Source organism: Melozone crissalis, unplaced genomic scaffold (genome assembly GCF_028551555.1).
Source record: "Melozone crissalis strain CALT ecotype California unplaced genomic scaffold, PUWL_Pcris_2 ptg000016l_1, whole genome shotgun sequence".
In the NCBI taxonomy this organism is placed as follows: Eukaryota; Metazoa; Chordata; class Aves; order Passeriformes; family Passerellidae; genus Melozone; species Melozone crissalis.
The window spans coordinates 4,447,539-4,468,342 of NW_026535794.1; the positions used below are offsets into that span (position 1 = coordinate 4,447,539).

At 42.0% G+C, this 20,804-nt stretch overlaps 1 protein-coding gene across 2 annotated transcripts in view; it reads left to right on the top strand.

Annotated features, from left to right (window-relative positions):
• Positions 1–20,804, top strand: part of CRHR2 (corticotropin releasing hormone receptor 2) — a 157,418-nt gene that overhangs the window by 111,238 nt on the left and 25,376 nt on the right. For both annotated transcript variants that reach the window (XM_054274041.1, XM_054274040.1), the window contains 4 exons: positions 2,859–2,976; positions 5,363–5,516; positions 8,148–8,208; positions 12,877–12,949. In XM_054274041.1, coding sequence (XP_054130016.1) covers positions 2,859–2,976; positions 5,363–5,516; positions 8,148–8,208; positions 12,877–12,949 — 406 coding nt within the window. The remainder of the gene's footprint in view (positions 1–2,858; positions 2,977–5,362; positions 5,517–8,147; positions 8,209–12,876; positions 12,950–20,804) is intronic.

Consider the following 20,804-nt stretch of genomic DNA (forward strand, 5'->3'; position numbering starts at 1 on the left):
CACTAAAAGTCTGAAGGGTGCAGCATGATGGACAAAGAATTAAAACCAGTAGGAACCAAGAAGCAGTAAGGAGCACAAAGATCACGTAGGCACTAGATAAAACATAGAACCATAGAACTGCTGAGGTTGGAAAAGAAGAGATCATCAAGTACACTGAGTTTGTCAAAGAAGACAATGGGGTTTTGATGACTGGGGGAAAATCTCTTTTTTGATGATTTTCCTGGGGGGAAATCTCTTTTTTATGATCCAAAAGTCTACAACTCTTTATTTGATCCTGTGTGTCCAGTCTAATGTCCTGCTGTAAATCTTGTGGCAATAAGATTTCCCCAGCCAGATTTAGTGATGTTCCAGCTTATGGAATGATTAAACTGAAAAATATCTAAATATATCTGTATCTAAATAGATGCCTGCAGCAAGGATTTTTTTCCCCCACTCCTTTATCTTACCTTTACCAAGAAATACATTCAGGTGTGACAAATCTGTTTTGTTGTTAAAGCTCTCAGAACCAATTCATTTCATCTCAGTAACTCACAGTTTGACCTGAATTTCCTTAGTTTGAGTCCCTTGCCTCCTTCTCTCCCTAGAAGCAATGTTTCAAACTCATCCTTTCATTTGCTAATGCTGGACCTGGAGGGAGTGAATGAAACACAGAGGTGAAGGGGAGCTGCAGGACATTTGTGGGCAGGGAGATGCACAGAGGACAGCCCAGAGCAGGATGGTTCAGACCCAGGTGCTCTCCTGGGGCCCAGCATGGGCAGCTTGGTTGCCTCATTTCTTTAAAAGCCAAACCCTGAACCTCAGCCTTTTGTTAAAAAGTTGAATTCTCAAAGTGAGGCGGGTCTGACATGGCTGAGAGCAGCGTTTTGGAGTTTGTAGCTTAAATACAAGAGAGAGGGTCTGATCAGCTGGAGATTTGTTCTCCATATTAACTCATCATGAGTCACAGAGGCTCTCAAACCAAATACCAATTTCATTCTGGCAGCCTGACTTGTTAAACTCAGAGGTGATTTAACATTGGCTTAGCGGGGTTATACCTCTGAGTGTCTCTCTGTAAGTATCTCATATGTGGGAGGTCTTCTGTTGGGGTTTTTTTTTTGCTGAATTGCTTGAAATCTCTGTGAGATTTGTGAAGCTGAAGGACACCACAGAATTGCTTCTGGCCCTAAGACTGACTCATTTAGTCCTAAGAACAGTACAATGAATGTGTATGGTAGGAAAATGGTGTTTGTTGTTAAGAAGAGTGGCTTGTTTGCCTTGCAAAAGACCTGAGGCAGCAAAAAGTTGGTTTCTGGATTGTGCCTCTCTTTTTGTTGTCCCTGGGGTGAGATCAGCCCCTTCCAGCTGAGCAGCTTTGAGCCACTTTCTGTGTTTGTCCCACGTTATCTGGCAGCGTCCATGGCAAGCAGAGAGCCTGAAATGGCCACTGCCAAATCCCAGGAGGTTTTCTGTCTGTTTGAACCCTTGTGGAAATGATTTTCATAAATGGAGGAGTATTGTATTTGCGGGGTGGCAGGGAGGAATGACGAATCTGACTCCATGTTCTCACAAGGCTAATTTATTATTTTACTATACTATATTATATTAAAGAATACTAAACTATACTATACTAAAGAATACAGAAAGGATATTTCCAGAAGGCTAAAAAGATAATAATGAAACTCCTGACTCTCTCCAGAGTCCCGACACAGCTTGGCCCTGATTGGCCAAAGAGTAAAAACAACTCACAGCAGAATCGAATGAAACAATCACCTGTGGGTAAACAATCTCCAAACACATTACAAAGCAGCAAAACACAGGAGAAGCAAATGAGATAAGAATTGTTTTCATTTTCTCTGAGGCTTCTCGGCTTCCCAGGAGAAGAATCCTGGGCAAAGGGGTTTTTTTCAGAAAAGATGAATGACACAGAGGGGTTTGCTTTGAGCTGAGGAAAGATAATTTAATTGAAGATTCTGTAATTGCAATGCTGCAACTTGGCACTTGCCATCCTTTACCAGTTCACAAAGAATCAGAAATGTTTTGGTCTTAAATGACTGAACCTGTCACAAGTAACTCAGTCTTGCTTCAGTGGTGCTTTGTTTTCTGGCAATAGCATCATGCCCTGGCTGCCTCCTGGAGCCATTTCCAGCAGCAAGTATATTTCAGATGTGCCCTCTTTTGTTTTATGGCACTGTGTCCCAGCTTACTGTAGCTCGTATTTTACATTGGGCTCATAATTCACATTGCACCTGAATGGGGGCTGGGGAGGGACTGAAACCAGACACAGATATTTCCTGATGAAGGAGGATGTGCAGCTCTGCCTCATTTCAGGTACAAGTTTAAGGCAGCTAAGCCCAGGATTGGAAAGCAGGCAGTTCATGCTCTCCTGTTGAATTAATTCAGACTCACACAGGTGAGCCTGTTCAAGAATTAAACAAATGTAAACTGTTCCAGCTTTGCCACTCCAGCACAAATAAATCTAAAATTTGTCACTAAATCTCCTTTTGTGAGCAATTCAGCAGCCTCCAGGGCAGCCTGGTTGTTCAGAGGCTTTTCTGTCAAATCCAGTGGTTCTAGAGATGGAGAGAAGGGGACCAAAACTAATAACCAAGGATGAAATAACACTTTGAATGTTTGATTTTTTTTTTTTCTTCCAGTAGATCCAAGCAGTTTGCTTGAATTGATTCAGTTGTGTTGTCAAGACAAATTGTTGCCCATGGCTTTGCAAAAACACAAACCTCCTGTTTCACAGAGTAACAGAGGGATTGCAGGGGGATAAACTGTGCAATGAACAGAATTTACCCATTTGTTCTGCATGGTTATTGATGTGTGTGTGGATATATTCATTATATATGTTCACTTCAATGTGTTTCCCTGCTCAGGAGTATCAGATGCCTGAGGAATATTATCCACTGGAACTTGATCACCACGTTCATCCTGAGGAATGTGATGTGGTTTCTGCTTCAAATGATAGATCACAACATCCATGAGAGCAATGAGGTGAGTGCAGGGAGCTGGCAGGGCCCTGCCCTGCAGCTCAGGGTGCTGAGTTTCTTTTTATGGATAGTTCAAGGGACACTTATAACATTTATAAGTTAGAGAGATTTCCATGCTTCCCTTCATTTCAGTGTCAGCTGGGCACTCATCATCCTTGATTAGCTCTTCAAATGTAAGATTTGACATCTGGACTTCAGTCCCATGCTTTGGGAAAACAAACAGAGAAATCATCAGTGCCCACATAAAGAGGATGTCCATGCATAAATCTCCATTATTGCTCATCCAGAGCTCCTTGGAGAAAATGTAAATTCTGTTAATTCAGTGTTTGCTCTGTCTGTGCTTCTGGCAGTGTCACACTCCAGAAAATGGAGTTTATGAGCTTTATGGTCAACAGTTCCATGCTGTGTGACTTGCCCTCATGGTTATGCTGCAAATCTTTATTGAAACTTTTACTGTTATTTAGGAAAAACCTGTTGGAGACAGGACTCAAATACCTCTTAAAATGTGAGCACAAGGTGACAACAAAAATAAAAACCTGCAAATATAAGAATGGACCATCACATGCCCCAGTTTTCATTAACTCATCTTTTCTCTGCAGCCTTTTTGGGAAAGGTGCTTTATACAAGCTTGGTGATAACTTTGTTATGTGATTGTGGGATAAGTCAGTCAAAATAACACCACCACAATGAATGTGAACATCATTTATTCTGGCTATTGATGTGATCTCTTCTGTGCTGATCAGTGGAGATTAAATAACAGATAAAGAATATCAATGTGGAAATATTTTGCATTAAGTTTATAATGCTTGCAAAAAAAATCAAGAAGGAATGAGTGAAGTTATCTGGAGCCTAATGGTGGGTACATGTGGGGGTCAAGAATCTTCAGTCAAATAAACAGAGAGGTGTGAACTAAGGAGCTCTGCAATTTTATTCAATTCTGTTCAACTTTAATAAATCCACAAAGGACTTGCTCAAAATTCATTTTATCCTGGTCTCTTGTGGAAGTCGTGCAGGGGGAGATCTCACCACCATTATTTGTATTTGTTTGTCCCAGAATCGTCCCAATCCCTCAGCCAGTTCCTCTTAGTTCTGACACAGGAAAAATTGACTTGGATATAAATCTTTGTGGACAGGAAAGGAAAGGAAAGGAAAGGAAAGGAAAGGAAAGGAAAAAGGAAAGGAAAGGAAAGGAAAGGAAAGGAAAGGAAAGGAAAGGAAAGGAAAGGAAAGGAAAGGAAAGGAAAGGAAAGGAAAGGAAAGGAAAGGAAAGGAAAGTTGTTTTAAACAAACTTTTGATAACAAAATGTTTCAGCTTCTTCTGAGTTGTTTTGGGCTTTAATCCTATTTTAAGGGTGAAACCAAACTAAATTTTAAATGTTAATGAAATAATACAGAAATTAAACTGTTAACACATCCAAAAGATTTCTTCTTTTTATTTCCATTCAGTATATAGAAGTGATCACAACTTGTGGATAGGCTGTCATTTTGTAACTGTGCTTCTTCCCAGTAAATTCTTAAACCTCAGAATTTTACTGGGCTTGGTGGTGCATCTCTTGCTCTGTTGGCTGCCTGCAGACCATCAGTGTCTCCTGCATATGAAGGCTAAAATAAAATTACCTGAGGGTGAAAGTTGGAAATACTTCACTAGAGCTAATTAAAAGGCTGGAGAATGGTGAGACCAAAATCAGTGATAGCAGAGAACCCAGGGAATTAGAGTTGTTCTTCAGATGTCTGCTTGGTAAGAAGGAAGTTTTGCCAGATTTAGGTGAGCAGCACTGTGGAAATTAACCTCAGTTCCCTGTGATTTATTGCTGGGATGTTCCCATCTGGAGCTAATTGTGCCTCCCACAGCTGTGCTCTCACTGCACAGCCATTCTGGGAAGAAAAAACACATTTTCTCATATTTTACAAAAAATTCCTGTTGAGGTCGGGGCAAATTTCAGAGGTGACATATGACATGGTGTGACTTACAGAATGAAGCACCAGTGGCAGGAACAGAGGGGATAAATTGGCTGGTAAAAACATGCTTTTAAAGTATTTTTTTTTCTTTATATATCAGTTGTGCTTCTTCCCCTCAGTGGAAACCAAGCAGGACCATTACATTGACACAGCTCACCTCTGGTGACATGACCTGCTCCTCTTGGAGGCTTGTTCTGGAACCTGAATTTTCCAGACAGCTTTGGATACAGCACATCCTCCATGTTATGGTCAAAGCCAGCCTCAGCAAAAGGTCACAGATGGATCTGTGAGTTCCTGTCAGCACCTAAAATATTGTGATTCCAAGCCACAGGATAAATCTGCATCCCATGAGTGAATTCTACCATGGATTTTTTAAATCTTTGAAATTTCTCACCGTAATTTTAAAATATTCTTTTCTGTTCCCTTTCCAGCCCTGGTGTCGATGTATTACCACTGTCTACAATTACTTTGTGGTGACCAACTTCTTCTGGATGTTTGTGGAAGGCTGCTACTTACACACTGCTATAGTGATGACCTACTCCACTGACAAGCTGAGGAAATGGGTCTTTCTCTTCATAGGATGGTGTACGTGACCTTTGTGGTTAAAATAGTGCTCTGTGGTACCTGGCATTAAAGTGTTAAAGACAAAGAGAGGCAAGAATAAATATTATAAATCCCCCCTTGGGTGAAATCTGGACCACTGAGTCTGAGCAGACTTTTTTAAGTGAGGAGTTGATTTGAAAAAGAGCCTCATTATCCACAGCTGCTGAGGGATTTGTTCCTGGAAAACAGCCTTTAGCAAAGAGTCACCCATCATCTTTGCACTGTCCTTGGGGCTGCTCAAAGACTCAGCTGTGGCAAAGCTGCCTTTGGGATGCTGTGGTCAGTTAGGGTTCCTGAGGTCAGAAAGGGATGTGGAAAAAACTGGGGAGATTCTCCAGGTGAAAATGTGATCAGGGATCTAAAGGACATGAGCTGTGATGTGAGGCTGAAGGAGCTGAGCTGCTTTAATCTGGAAAGAGGAAGATGAGGAAAGATCTGTTTGGTACCAGGAGTGATCTGAAAGATAATTACAAAGATGATGGAGCCTAATTCTGCTTGGTATTACCAGGTGTTGTAAAAGGGGACAGAATCCATAAACTCCAGACTGAGAGGGTCCAGTTGGATGTTAAGATGTTTAAGATGTTAAACAGAAAATATACCAGGAGATGGTGGAACACTGAAACATGTCACTTAAAAGCTGTGAAACCTCTGACCTTGGGGTTTTTAAAAATTTAGCCAGGCTATACCCTGGGTGAGTATTGATGGTTCTGCTCAGACCAGGAAATTGGGGCAAACACCTTCAGAGATCCTTCCTAACCAACATCCCCATGTTTTGAACTCTGCCAGGACAAGCCCCATGCAGGCAGTTTGTTCGCTTGAATGAAAATCTGAGGTCAAACAGAACTAGTGAATCTAGCAGGTTTTTTTGTGTTGAAGGAAGAAAGGTGGAAAAAAGTCACCAATATTTTCTTTTGTGAAAGCAGAGTGACATTTTGTTCAGAAAGTGCCTCTCCCTCTCTGCAGAAGTAATTGGATTGCACTTCTGAAGGCAGAAACAGCCTTTGAAACAAAATATGTCATTCAATCCAAAACCAAATGGGAGGAAAGAGGAGTTGTAGTAGAAAGAAAATGTTGATTTGGGGAGTTGATTCAATTTTTTCCCCAGTAGTTTTCAATTCTCTCAGCAAACTGGAAAATCAGCTGCTTACACAGCTCTCACACACCCACAGACTGCTTTGATCCCTGGTGTTTTCACTCCCTACCTCTGTCAGAATCCTCTGGGTCTCTGATTACCAATGTAGGAGTGCTGTGAGCTGAATAAACCTTTCCAGCCACCTTGTAGGTGCATTCTGGCTCTGCTCTGCCTCCTCATACACGTTTTGCCAGTCTTACTCTCAAATCTCTATCCTTCACTTAGCGAGGAAAAGTAAAATGTTTTGCTGTAGGAGAGAGAGCATGGCTCCATTTTCTCTGTCAATTCCTCCAAGAACATGGGGAAATGAGTGTACCAGACCCTTTAAATGTGTGTGGTGAGCAGGATGAAACAAAACACAATTATCTGAAGGGTAAAGGAGCCACCAGGGATGAGGAGATCAGAGCTGCTGAGGTTCAAGATGACCCCTCAGCAACTCAACCCCATCCTCTCTGTATCCTGATTCTCTTTCCATCTCTTCAAAGCCTCCATTGCCCACAGAAGGGGCAGCAAGAGGGAGGTTAAAAGGGAGAAATTTGTGTCAGAGACAAATGCACCCCTGCTCCTCCTTGGGGGTCAGAGTCACGGGGCTCTGTCCATGCACTCCCCTCAGTGATTTCAGTGGTTTCAGAGACATCAACCTGCACTTTGGAATGGGGATGGAGATGGTGAGGCTGGACTTGTTTGGGTTTTCCTGAGGTGAGAAGTTAAAGGGGGAATGGAGAGGGGAAAATCTCCCCTTTGAATTTTGACATCCCTTTACCACTTCCATTTACTCTTCCTCCCTTCCAGATGCCTCCTCCAGCAAATCCTTTCAAACCAGCTGGAATGGAAGGCCTAACACAAACTCTTTATAGGGAATGCAGTGATGTCTGTAAAGTTAAAAAGTAGCTGGATCCTTCAGAAAGAGAAAAAAAAAAAAAAACCAAGAATTCTGATACTGCAAGATATCAAGCTATTCTTTCTCACAATCCTGCTTCATAAGGAACACTGAACTCAAAAAAAAAAAAAAAAAAAAGTGGAAAGTTTTGAAATTGTGCTTCATCTAGAGATCCCAGTATGTTTACAAGCTTCTTGGAGCCTGGGAAATAAAAACCTAAACACTCATTTCCAAGTACTGTCTTTAGAGATTCTGCTGTACCAGGTGCAGGAAAATTAAAAGGGACCAAAGCTGCCTTTAAGTCAGCCAAAATTCTTCTGGTCACTTCTATGGAAGTATAGGTATCTATGTGTGTGTTTGTTAATATTTTTATTAACTTTCCTTAGTAAAATTTTGTTGGGATGATCTTTTTTCATTTCTAAATTCAAAGGTCTTAGCAGTTGTGATGTCTCAAGCAGACCAAGACAGAACCACTATTGTTTAGTGTCTCCCATTCATTAACTCAGACTCTCCTCACACAAATCTGAATTTACTTTGGTACCATGGACACGGCCATCCATGATTAACTCCTAATTTTTTTTTTTTTTTTTTGCCCCTGCAGGTATTCCCTGCCCAATCATCATTGCCTGGGCCATTGGCAAGCTGTATTATGAAAATGAGCAGTAAGTGATGTTAATATTTGTGTTTGTGTGGCTGTCTAAACAAATCAGGAAATGAATGCACATCTGAACCATATCCCAGGTCACATATTCCTGCTTCCCCTGGCTGTGCATTTCCTTTTTCCTCAGTTTGAGGAGCTGCTCCTTACTCAGCCATTCCTGCCTGATTTCTCACACGTGGCATTGGAGAGCTCTTGTTCCCCAAGAAAAATGTCCCTGAAGAGCTGCCAGGTCTGATCAGTTCCTGTGTCCCTGAGGACAGGTTCCCAGGGGGAATCTCATCCCCTTATTCCACAAACAGCTGGAAGTTCCTCTTCTGAAATGCAGGGTCCTGACTTTGCTCCTTGCCAGAGCTTTTGTCTGTTTGTCCTGAGCCCTGGGGGAGTCTTGTGCTGCTCCCAGGAGATAACACTCAGCCAGATGGACACAGGCAGCACACATGGACTGGCCTGCAGCTTCCTGTGGAAACCCAGGGCACTGGGAATATTTCTGTGTCTGCTCTGGGGTGCCCTGACCCCCAGGGCAGCACTGACTCTGACCCTCATTCATGGGGAAAGTTTCCTATACTCCAGAATAGACTAGAATCCAAAAAGTGTGAAATAAATTATAGAGAGTAGTGTAGGTGTGTCACTTGGTGAGAAATTGAGATTTTGGGATTTTTAGTATGTAGTGGATGGAAGCAAGATGGAGGGCACAGGGTGTCATCCTGGGTTTCTTCTTCATGCTGCTTCTTCCTCCTCCTCCATGGGTTTGGGTGGCATTTTGTAATTGGGCAGAAAAGTCCCCATTGCAGCTCTGTGGGTCAGTTATTGGGTTAAAAGGGAAAATAATCCAGGTGTCAGTTCTGAATTGGATAGTTTAGTCTGAAAAGCCCTTGGAACAAGAGATTGTTGGCCATTTTGTGCCTTCTGCTGAACTCCCAGCAGTGGGACTGTTTTACTGATAAGAAATAATAAACACTTAAGCCGAAACAAATTACTGTCTCAAGTGCCTTCAATCCAAACCCAAAGAAACCAACAAGTACCCCTACACTTCCAAGACTGTTTGGAACTGCCCAAAATTCAGGAAAAAATGGGAATTTCCTCCTTCTCTGAGTATCCATTTAAGTCATGTGGAGGTTGAGCTGGAGTTGAGGTTGTATAGCTTATCGTAGTTTAAAACTTCAAAATAAAAAGAATGTTAAGAAAATGCTTCAAGCAACTTCCTGACTTTTTAATCTTTGTATTTAATAGAGATCTTTAATATTAGAGATCTGAAAGGTCTCTATTAAATTAATATTAATAGATATTAGTATTTAATAGAGATCATTTGCTGCACAGTGAGGCAACTCTAATTGGTACTGTGGCAAATATGCTAAATATGCTTCCTGGGGTTTATCACTTCTTTAGCAAAGCATGGCAACTCTGGGAAAAAAAAAAGTGCTGTTAAATCTCAATTTAAAAAATCACCCACAAATTATTAAAAGCTTTTGCAGTAATTTCGTTGATGGGCATTTGTTAAGGGGAAGAACATTAGTGAGATCTAATTAACAGTAGTGATAAAACCAGTGGTGAGTTTGGTTATATAAAGAACTAGCAGAGATCCCTGAAGAATATTAAGTAGTGCTATTCAGCAGAAATGTGTTTTACAACTCTGAGTCTTATCACAACTGTCTTCTTAAATTGCCCTCTTCAATATTCAGGGGGTGTTTATTTATCTTTCCAGAGGTAAAAAAAAGAATAAAAAGTGGTTAAATGGCTTTTATTTCACACAGATGCACTAAGTAATTGTCAGTGATTTAAGTTTCGCTTTTTGCTTTCAAAGAAATTATCTTATTGTAGGAACAATGGCTTGTGTTGGATTTAAAGTGAGTTCAGATGATTGGCAGAACAGTTGGCAATATCTTAGCTAAAAGTCCTAGTTGGAACAGTTAAGACTCTAAATATGAAATCTTGCTAATCAATTGCAGACATTTATAATGTTTCTGGCAAATGACTGTCTCCTCTTGGTGTTACTCACCCGATTTAATTAGAAATATTTAGATTACAGTGTAACAGATCTGGTTTATTACCTAATGAGATGAACACAGACCTCAAAAAGGTGTTGGATTATTTTTTTTCTCCACTACCTACAAAAGGAACCTTGGAGCATCAACACCCCTGGAGAGTCCTGTGTTGCAGTCTGTCCTTGGCCACAACCTTGTTTCCTCAGTGTGGAAATAAATCCACATTAATTCTTCACTCAGCGCAACCTTGGTCTAATACTGGACTTCAGATAATAAATTTCAGCATTTTGGTCTTCGAGCTAAGCAACATTTAAATTCCAGAGAGCAACAAGAGCAGCCTTTGCCCTGGAACCTCATTTGTGCTCTACCAGCTCAGTTCCAAATTCTTTGCTGCCTTTTTCTAGCCCACTAATTTCTGCCACATGCCTCAGTCTGCTTCATATTAGTCCCAGTGCTGGGGCAGCCAGCTTCCCAGGAACTCTTTGCTCCTCTTAGTTCTCTGAGTTTCAGGCAATAAAAAATAGTTCTCCCAAAATACCCTTCAAAATCTGCTCTCAAATGTAGATCTTGCAAGTTCTGGAGAAATTTGTTTCCTGCCCTCGGCATATATTGTAATTTTTTTTTTTTCATGTCTTTCCAGCTACATTAAAAAAATACAAATTCAAAAACACCATTTCATTCATTTAAGGCTGCCCTGGGGATTCTTCTTGGATGATAAGTTGGCTGGAGGAAGTACCTTATTCCAAGTCTTGCTCTCATGCCCGAATTTTGGAGGATAAGTTGCAAAATTATCAATTCACGCTCAGTGCACCAGGGAATAGCAGACATCTTTCACATTTCTAAAACATTCAAAGCTCCCTCATTCATTTGGAACTTAAAGGATGTGGGAATTGAGCCAAGAAAAGGCAAATAATTGTGAGGGACTGAACTGTTCCAGATTCCAGCTGTGTACCTCAACACTCTGTCCAGTCAGAGCATCATGCAATGGGCAAGCAGCTCCTCCTGTTTTAGCAACACCACATTTTGGAGAGAGGCTTTGAGGGTGTGGTGTTATCCACAAGGATCCCATCTGAACCAGAGCTTTCCTGATCCCTGTTCATTTCCCCTGGACTCGTAAGGTTGTGTCTTACAGACTCCAACCTCTTTGAGGCAACCCATTACATCTTGCTGCTTGTAAAAGTGCAAATGTGGCTCTGTGGTCTCTCTGGCTCAGGAATTATACCTGTTTCCATGGTTCCAGTGGCACTAAATTATCTGTTTCCCAAAGAAAGCATGGGGAAGGCACAACTTTTGCTGTATAGATTTGTTATGGGGTATCCATGACAGGGAAGAAAACTCCCAGACCCTTGAACTCCAAAATCTACTTCCTAAGGGATCTGGAGCTCCAATGATCTCAACCTTAAGGAATTATGAATGCAAAGCTGTCTTAGCTTGGTGGAATCCTGGATGCAAGCCCCATGGCTGTATCTGTAAAACTGAATTAGCTGGGCCTGGATTAATTCCTAGGGCTCGACTTCCAAATAGCATGGAATAATTGACACCCCTACAATTAAATCTTCTTGGCCTCCAGAATCAGGGGATGTGCAGTTTGTGGACTATTGGGAATGTCCTCTGGCTCCTGCTAGCTCCAGATTTGTTCCCCAGGAATAGATTTGGCCTTGGTTAGGTTTTGGCCTGGACCAAATCTACCCCAAGGAAAAGGGATTCGTGTGAGCTCAGACCTGAGCCCAGTCTCTCATTCATTTACCCACACAAACAGAGCAGATTTATTATTCTCAGGGAAGAGGATGAAGAGAGTGTCAGTGTGGGTTGCTGTGAAATCACGGGGTTCTTCTGTTGTGTAACACAGCAGGGAGAAAAACACTTGGGATTAGTGGAAGTCAGGCCGGTGCTGGGTCATGTGTGACACATCCAGGCTCTCCTCTGCTCTGGGGCTCACCTGTGATTTCTCTTCACCTGAGTCCATTTCCCAGCCTGTTCTGAGCCATCCCACACAGTTTGGAAAGGAATGTTGGAGCAGGAATTTGGTGGCTTCAGATGATGGTTCTGCTCTGTCTGCTGGCTTTGGTGGCCATGGAATCATTAGGGTTGGAAAAGGCCTCTCAGGTCGTGGAGCTCACCCACTCACCAACACTGCCAGTTCCTCCACTGAACCCTGTCCCCAAGAGCCACAACTACATGGTTTTTGAGCACTTCCAGAGTCCCCTGTGGTCCCCAGATTCGTTCAAAGCCAATGGGATGACTTCTTATCCATTCAGTGCTTTATTTAGACAGCATTTCCATGCAACTGGAGACATTACTTTAATTAACAGCCCTTACTTTGTGAATGTGTCTCCGGGCACTGCAATGGGTAACAGAGTTTTTTTCTCTTACATAGAATATTTCTTTAATTCCATTCTCAGGCATTCTTTTTACAGCAGGTTCTCAAATTTCTTATAAATATTTACATAGGCAATAGCCAAAACCATTGAGGGAACATGAATGTTCTGATGGAAGGGGAAAGTGGGCCTCAGATCTGTGTCCAACCACAGGTGATGTGCAGCAGAAAATTCCATTACTTGCTGATTATTTATATATAAACTGCAGTGAGCAAAGGGACACCTCTCTATAGTGTCCTTCATACTGCAGTCTAAAAGAAGTGAATGTACCTTCACAAATTGCTTTCTTATTTGTTTTGTTTTTCATAGGTGCTGGTTTGGAAAAGAGCCAGGGAAATATATTGACTACATCTACCAAGGGCCAGTGATTCTTGTTCTCCTGGTAAGTGTTTGTGTGGGTGGGAGGACACTGCCATCTCCCAGTGAGAGAAAATTTAATCTGTTATGTTCCACATCTGCTTTTATGATAAATAAGACACAAACAAGGCCAAACATCTTCAGGTGTTCTCTGAAGCAGCCCCAGCAGATAACACTGCAAGAATTGAAGTGATTTGGTTTTGGCTGTTCCTTTGGATTTGGGCAGTTCTTTCCTCCTCCCTCTGCAGTGCTGTTTACCTTTGTACAAGGTTTTGAGAAGTAGAAAGGAAAAATGTTCAAAGCCAGGGGGTGCATTACAATATCTGCTCATCACTTGGGGCTCATGACAGCTACAGCAATTCTGTCACACACATTATTTAGAAAAAAGTAACAATCATGGTCAGGAATTTTGTCTTGCACTGTCAGCTCCATCTTCTCCATCACCAGCACTGCTGTGTGTTTGTTTCTGGATTTCCTGTTGTGAAGTTTCCCTCCCAGTGCTGCCCACGCTTACCAGGCTGTTTATCTGTTTACCCAACACTCTGTCTCTTGTGCCAACCAAGATTAGGCAGGGGGAGAAGGAAGCTCATTCATAACCCATTTTGAGCCTTCAGCTGAAGCACAGTGGTGCATTCCCAGAGACAAAACAAACCTGAGTGTGGATGGAAAGTATTAGTTAGCTGTTAGTAAGGACAAAGCTGAAGAAAAGGATTCTGCTCTTCCAGGCAGATGAACCAACAGTGAATTCCCTGGGCTCAGTGGGTCCCCCCTCTTAGGGAACCAAGGTGCCTTGGTTTGAAAAGAAAGGTGTCTGCTAAGGAAGGCAGGAGCCTCCCTTGAAATGGAAAATGTAAACCCACTCCCTCCAAATTATAAGTTTGAAATTAAAAGGCTCTAAGGCAAAGAGATCGGAAAAGGAATAACAGTTCTTTAACAGGAAAATTAAAAAGACAAATGTAATAGTATAAACAAAAAAAAACCAAACCCAGTGACAGAGTCAGAAGATGCCCTGCCCCCCTGTGTGTCAGGGAGGTGTCCCAGCCCCATCCCATGGGGGCTCAGCCCTCCTGCAGTGCCAGCTGTGGCTCTGCTGCAGCAGGGATCCTGCACAAGGGGGGAGTTTTCCTCTGCAGCTCCAGGGCTGCTGCAGATGGGCCTGGGCTCCCTCTGGCCATGCAGGGCAGCAGAAAGCTGCTCCTCTGGCAATGCAGGGGGCAAAGGCTGCTGTGCTGTGCCAGGCTCAGATTGGATCCAGGTAGGAATGCTTGGCTCCTCCCCTGGGCGGAGCATCTCCCCATGGGATGCTGGGATTGGATCAGCCCTGCAGGGACACTCAGTGGCCATGGACAGCAGAGATCTCCTGGAGGGAGGGTTGGCTGTGGCAGAGATAAAGAAAAAACTGCCCCATGGACTGAGATAACTGCCCCACCTCTGACAGATGGAAATAGAACACACACTTATCTTACAACCCAGGACACACGGTTTGCTGTAGCTGTCCCTTATGTCACTCCAGCCCCCCCGGGGAAGGTGCAAATGCTCCTGAACAGGCACCAGGGGCAGCTTTCTCAAGGCTAAGGATCCTCATGTTCTCACTTTGTCAGTGCCCTCTTCATGAGATACAGTGTGAAAAACATTTCTGTGCTGTCCAGCAGCTGATCTGAGTGTGTGTCCTGAGAGCAGGAGAGTTCATTTCTGTTTAACTGTTAAGATTAACAATCCTAACAATCATTTCTGTGTTAATTGTTAAGATACAGCAAAAAGATCACCTGAAAAGACAAAGAAAAACCATAATAGAGTGTATTTTCATGTAAACATTTTTTTCTTCATTTTCTAAGGGAGAGAAATAGCAATGGGTGTGATATACAAAATATAAATTGTGTTGCTGAGGGAGGCATCACAAAACCAGAAAGAGCCTCACAGTAAATTGACCTCATTGATACAGAGATTCCCTCACAAATAAATCCTATTTAGACAACACAGGGTGGGAGATTTGGGATGTTTGGAGCATTTGTGTTTCCCATCATTGCCTGGAAATCTGTGACTCTGAATTTTCTATAACCCCTTTAGTCCACATGATCTGTAAAATCATTGGGTAGCATCTCTGACAGATACCATAGAGTCATGAAAATGGCTTTTTTCTCCCCAGAACAGCACTGTAAATATTTAAAGACCCCTAGAGAGATCCAGAAGATGGAGGTATGGTTGGGGGCTGCCACTTTCTATGCAGGTCATTATATCTGCCTCTAATTTGGAACAGCCCTGAGACCCCTCTAAACTGGGCAGTGACTGAAAAGCCCAGAGCTGACACTGAACTGAACCTTCCTACCTTGGCCTGCCTGCACTTGGGCCCTAATTAAAGCACTAATGAGGCAACAGCAGTAATTGCACTGTGGGGTGGAAAGGAGCTGATTCAATTTAAGAAAAAGCCCTTCCTCCCTTCACTTTAGGGTTATTCCCCTCAGAGAGCACTGCTGGGGGAGGAAAGCATCCCTCTGCAAACAAAATCTAAACTGCAAATCTGAAACTTCCTGTTACAGCACAGTCCTGATTCCTAAAATCTGTTCCCCTGCTTCTTTTTATTTTTTATTTGAACTGTCAGTTCATTTTTGGAGTGTTTCTAATTAAAACCCACAACCCCACGGTGTCTTAAAGCCACTTGACATGCTCGCTTGTTTGATCCTGATGTGAATAAATTAAAACTGGAGATAATGACTGAAGCATCACTTGCTGTTATTGGAGTCAGTGACCCTTTCAAGGGTGCTGTGAAAAGTTCTGGATGAAGGGCACTGGAATTTGGCATGTGCCATGTACCCAGGGCAGCACAGTCAGACATCACTGCCCTCAGATGGGATTGTGTCAAAATCTCGTTTTGACACACAAAGTGCTGCCTTCCTCTTCCCTCCAGTGAACAGTGGCCACCACAAGGGGAAAACACAGGGATTTCAAAAAGAGACATCTTTCAGTCACTGCTCACGAGTTGGAGTTGAATTAATGAGGAATTGAAGTGGAGCTGCAGCTGTGTGTTGTAAAAGAACAAACAGGACAGGGCACAGGCCTGATGGGACAAGGGGGAATGGCTTGGAGGTGATGGAGAGCAGATTGAGATGGGATATTGGGAAGAAATTGATCCCTGTGAGGGTGGGCAGACCCTGGCACAGGGTGCCCAGAGAAGCTGTGGCTGCCCCTGGATCCCTGGAAGTGTCCAAGGCCAGGCTGGACAGGGCTTGGAGCACCCTGGGATGGTGGAAGGTGTCCCTGCCCATGGCAGGGGCTGGAACAGGATGGGCTGCAAAGTCCCTTCCATCCCAAACCATTCTATGACAACTCTCAGAGACAGCTGTCCCAGGCCTCTGCTGGAAAAGTAAAGAGACACAAATGTTGCAAGAAATGGGTGTTATTTCCAAAAGAGAACTAACACTGAAAGCTGAAATTCTAAATACTCCATGAAATTACAGTTCCTGTGCACCTGGGGCAGTTACAATTGCCTTCACCCAGCTGAGTGAAGAGCCAAGAGCTCAGTGTCCAGCTCACGTGAGCTTTGGTTACCCCTTGGACACACCTTGGTGTATTCCAGAAACATCATTGCACCAACCAATATGATTGGAGTGCTGAATATTCTTAGAAGGATAAAAGTTGCTTCTAAAGATGCAATTCTGTTTAAATATTATTTTTAAGGATTTTTTTTTCTGTTGACAATGATTTCCACTTGGTTTTGATTTCTCATTTTCTCACCTCTGTGCATTGAGCTGTTGCAGCACAGGGTGGTGTAACACAAGGATCAGGTCATGCAGGAGCTCTAAGCCTCACTGGGAAATAAAGATTGGCCACAAAAATGCCTTTGATCATGGCAGCAGCCCTAAAGTCCATCTCCACATCACATTATTGTGTTGTATCTTGGGTACAAAACCTTGAATGACACAGTGGAGTCGTTGGATTGATTGATTGATTGTTTGATTGATTGATTGACCGATTTTCTACTTGTCTGTGTACAAGGAGCTCAGAGACTGACTTAAGCTGAAAACAGGGAAACTATTTTAGAGAAAATTGCAGGAAAAAAAAAGGAAACTGAATATAAGTGCTGATTCTGTATATTGGGCAAGAAACCTGTATTTTTATTGACAAAAGATCTGAGGGAGAAAATTTAGGCAATGATCTTTTTTATTTGGTTTCATTCCTGAATGGATTTTGACTTTTACATATACCACAAGCGAATTAATAATTGAGCACATTGGATGCTTTGAAATTTAACTTCTCATAGCACTGGAAAGACACACTCTATTAGATATTTTCTCTTCAATTGAGCACATTGGGGTTTTTTAATTCTTTTCTCAGAGTCACATAACAGAGTTTTAATCACTGAGGCAAAGGGTTGGAAAAAAAGCCAGGGAAGTGAATTCCTTAATAAAATCAGTGATTCCTCCTGATTTTATTAAGGAAAATGCATTTCTTGTGTTCACTTTGAGATGAAAATCTGCCAAAGAACTGATGAACCACAAAAACAGAGCAGGGTCAGAGGAGAAGTCTCAGAGAAGAGGCACCAGAGGCACCTGAGCTGCTTTTTCCCTCAGTGACTTCTGCTGTGAGCTCACCCCAGCTATGAACTGCTCTGCAATATTTCTCAGAGTTAAAACTGTATAATTTAGTAATTTTTCAAACAGGCAGATCAATTTTTTTTTTTCCCCCAAAACTTTTCATTCAGCTTTAATAGATTTTTTTCCCTCTTGTGTTTAAGAACTGAAGAGTTTTGCAGCCTCTGGGGGTTTTTTGTGTCTGGTTGAAAATAATTCACTACAACCAGTTAGCTGCTGCAGTGAGTGGGGGAGGCCCTGGAGTTCACTTCTGCCTCTGCCTTCATAATTTATTTAATTTTGAATAAGTTAGAGTGCTGCTCAAAGCTCAGCTTCCCCAGCTGTGAAGCCACTTTAATGATTATCTGTTTAAAAATTATCTATTTAAGAATTATCCTCCCTTGCTTTGAGATTCCTGGATGACAAGTAGAGGAGTTAAGGGCCCTTATTTCAGTGTGGGATTTTGCTCAGGAGAGAAAACCACAGATAGCCAAGAGGTCTTTATGATGTGCTGCCCATTAAAGATGCAGCATTTTTATGGTGCCAAGTTCAAATCTAACCTCAGTAATCAAGGTGTGACCACACAAATGGATTTTTACATCTGCATCCTCTTGCCTGGGTTTTTATTTCTCAGTAATTATATATGGGTTTTTTTGTTTCCTTCCTTCTGCTGGGAGCTGAGATGAGGTTTTCAGGGAGCCAGTGAGTGCAATTCCAGAATTTCTTTTGTGAATGAAAACTCCCAAAGCTCATAACCCTCCCTGTAAAGCTGAGATTGTTTTGTGTCCCCATGGTGGTACCTTCCCATCAGGTGATTCCCCATGCCAGGTTATTCCCTGATCACTCAGTCCCTGGGCACCTCTTTGCAATCAGTCTTGATTTTTGCTGCTCTGAGCAGTTTGATGCCACTAAAAATCTGTCAGCCTGTTCTTCAATCCCTTTTACAGATCACTGGGATTTTGGTGTGAAACAGCACAGATCTGCTGCTAGCCTATTTCCATTGAGAAATCAGAATAATATATGTGTATGTATGTATATATATGTGTGTGTGTATATATATATGTGTATATATATATGTATATGTGTGTGTATATATATGTATATATATGTATATGTATGTATATGTATATATACACACACATATATATACACATATACATATATATGTATATACATACATATACATATATGTGTATATATACATATATATATATGTGTGTGTGTATGCGTGTATATACACACACACACACAGACACACACACACACACATATATATATATATATATATATATATATATATATATATATATCCCTGCCCTTTTCCCTTGTGTTCTTATGCTCTTCCCTTCAAGCCTGCAACAGCCAAATTTCTCTGGGACCCTCTGGAGTGTGGAATTTGAATTCCTTTCAGAGGATTGTCCTCTGGATCTCCCTTGTTCTCTAATTGACTCATTCAGAGGACTTCACAAACCACATCACTCTTCCCTTCACACCTTGTTTCTCTTCTGCACAAAGAATTTTTCCAGACCAGCTTTAGGTTAAGGGAAATATCAGTATCTCAATGCAGCAACCACTGGCTGATGCTCTGGAAGGCCTTGACAGGAAAAAAATTCAGTAAGTACCTGAGGTAGTTCAGTTTTTCAGAACCAAGGCTGGGAAAGACAGAGTGTTCTTAAAGTTTGTCACATCAGAGAGTGGAGGTGCTTAAGCTTATCAACAAAATCAGCTGATTTATTGACAAAAATAAATTTTTCATAACTGAGAGTTATCCTTCCACTGTCCCAGCTTCCTCCAAGCCCCATCCAGCCTGGCCTTGGGCACTGCCAGGGATCCAGGGGCAGCCACAGCTTCTCTGGGCACCCTGTGCCAGGGCCTGCCCACCCTCACAGGGAACAGTTTCCTCCCAATATCCAATCTAAACCAACCCTATTTCACTTTGAAGCCCTTCCCCCTTGCCCTGTCACTGTCTTCACTTATTTTGATCTGTCAAGCTCCATTCAAACACCACAGTCCACATTGCTGAAGTTCTTCTGATCTTCCAAAGAATTCAGAGTTTTCTCACTCACTATTTTATGTAAAGAATTATCTCACCTGTGTATGTAGCTCTATACATTTCATTTATGGGGGTTTTTTTGCTGAAAAGTATTCTATTGTCCTGTGTGTCATCCTCCTTGCTGATACAATTGCTTCTCTGAATATTTTCTTGGTTTCTACTGACTCTCTTCACACTTCTGTTTCCATTTCTGCATTGTTCTGTTCAGAGACTGAGATTTTATTATTATTATTGGTATATTTTCTTCATTTCCCCATCTCCTTCCTATCTGAATGGCTTATGTTTTTTCTCAAACACTGATCAAATTAGTTTTGCTATTGATTTTTAAATTTCTTTTCTCTAAAGATAAGCAGTTCCTCCACTGCTGCAGCTTTACAGTTCATGACCTGCTGACATCCTTGAGTTCTTCTTGCAGGAATTTAATCATCATTTCTGCTGTTCTGCATGCAGGTTGTGCTTGCTGCACAGAGCACAAAGATAATGTGCTGGTTTGATTACAGTCCATCCAGAATTTATCTCCAGTTTTGCCACCATTGCTATTATTGACTTTTTTCTATTCATATTTTGTAGCTGTGGAGTCAATAAGTGCCCAGCAAGGGGTCCAGTACCATGTACCCTCTACAACTTTTCTGAAATTTCTACTTCTGTTTGTGAAGTGTTCATTCTTCTTAATCACATAAGGATTTCTTAATCAAATAAGGATTTCAGGAATCCTTATTCCTGATTGTACATAAAAGTGTTTTCCAGCCCTTTGCCCAAAGGACTCATTGTGGTGCCTGTGACCTTTGAAAAGGAAACTTTTGTGATAAAAAGCTCTGTCTGAGGATCAGGTCAGGCCAGCATGGTAGAACAATTAAAAGAAAGCATTAATTAACTGGCAGAGTGCTCATCTGAGGTCAGGGTGGCAGCATCCAGAGCTCTCACTCAAAGGGCTGCTCTGATCCCAATTTGGGTCACTTAACCCCGAGGTGATTTTACAGCACTGCATAAAAATATGAAATCTAAATAGAATAATTTTTATGGTTCCTGGGAATGAAGAGGAACAAACATTCTAGGAAGCAGAGGAGCACAGGCTTTCTGTGAAGCATGAAATACAAAACCCAGCAGAAAATGAGCAAAATAAAAGCCAGTTGTCCATTAAATGCTCAAAAGAAAGAGCAGAGCTTAATGACCTCCCTTTTAAACTCCTGGGCTTGGGGAAAACTGCAGAGAAGCCCTCAGAGTCAGCATTGCATCTTTTGTGCACTTTGGCTATTTCA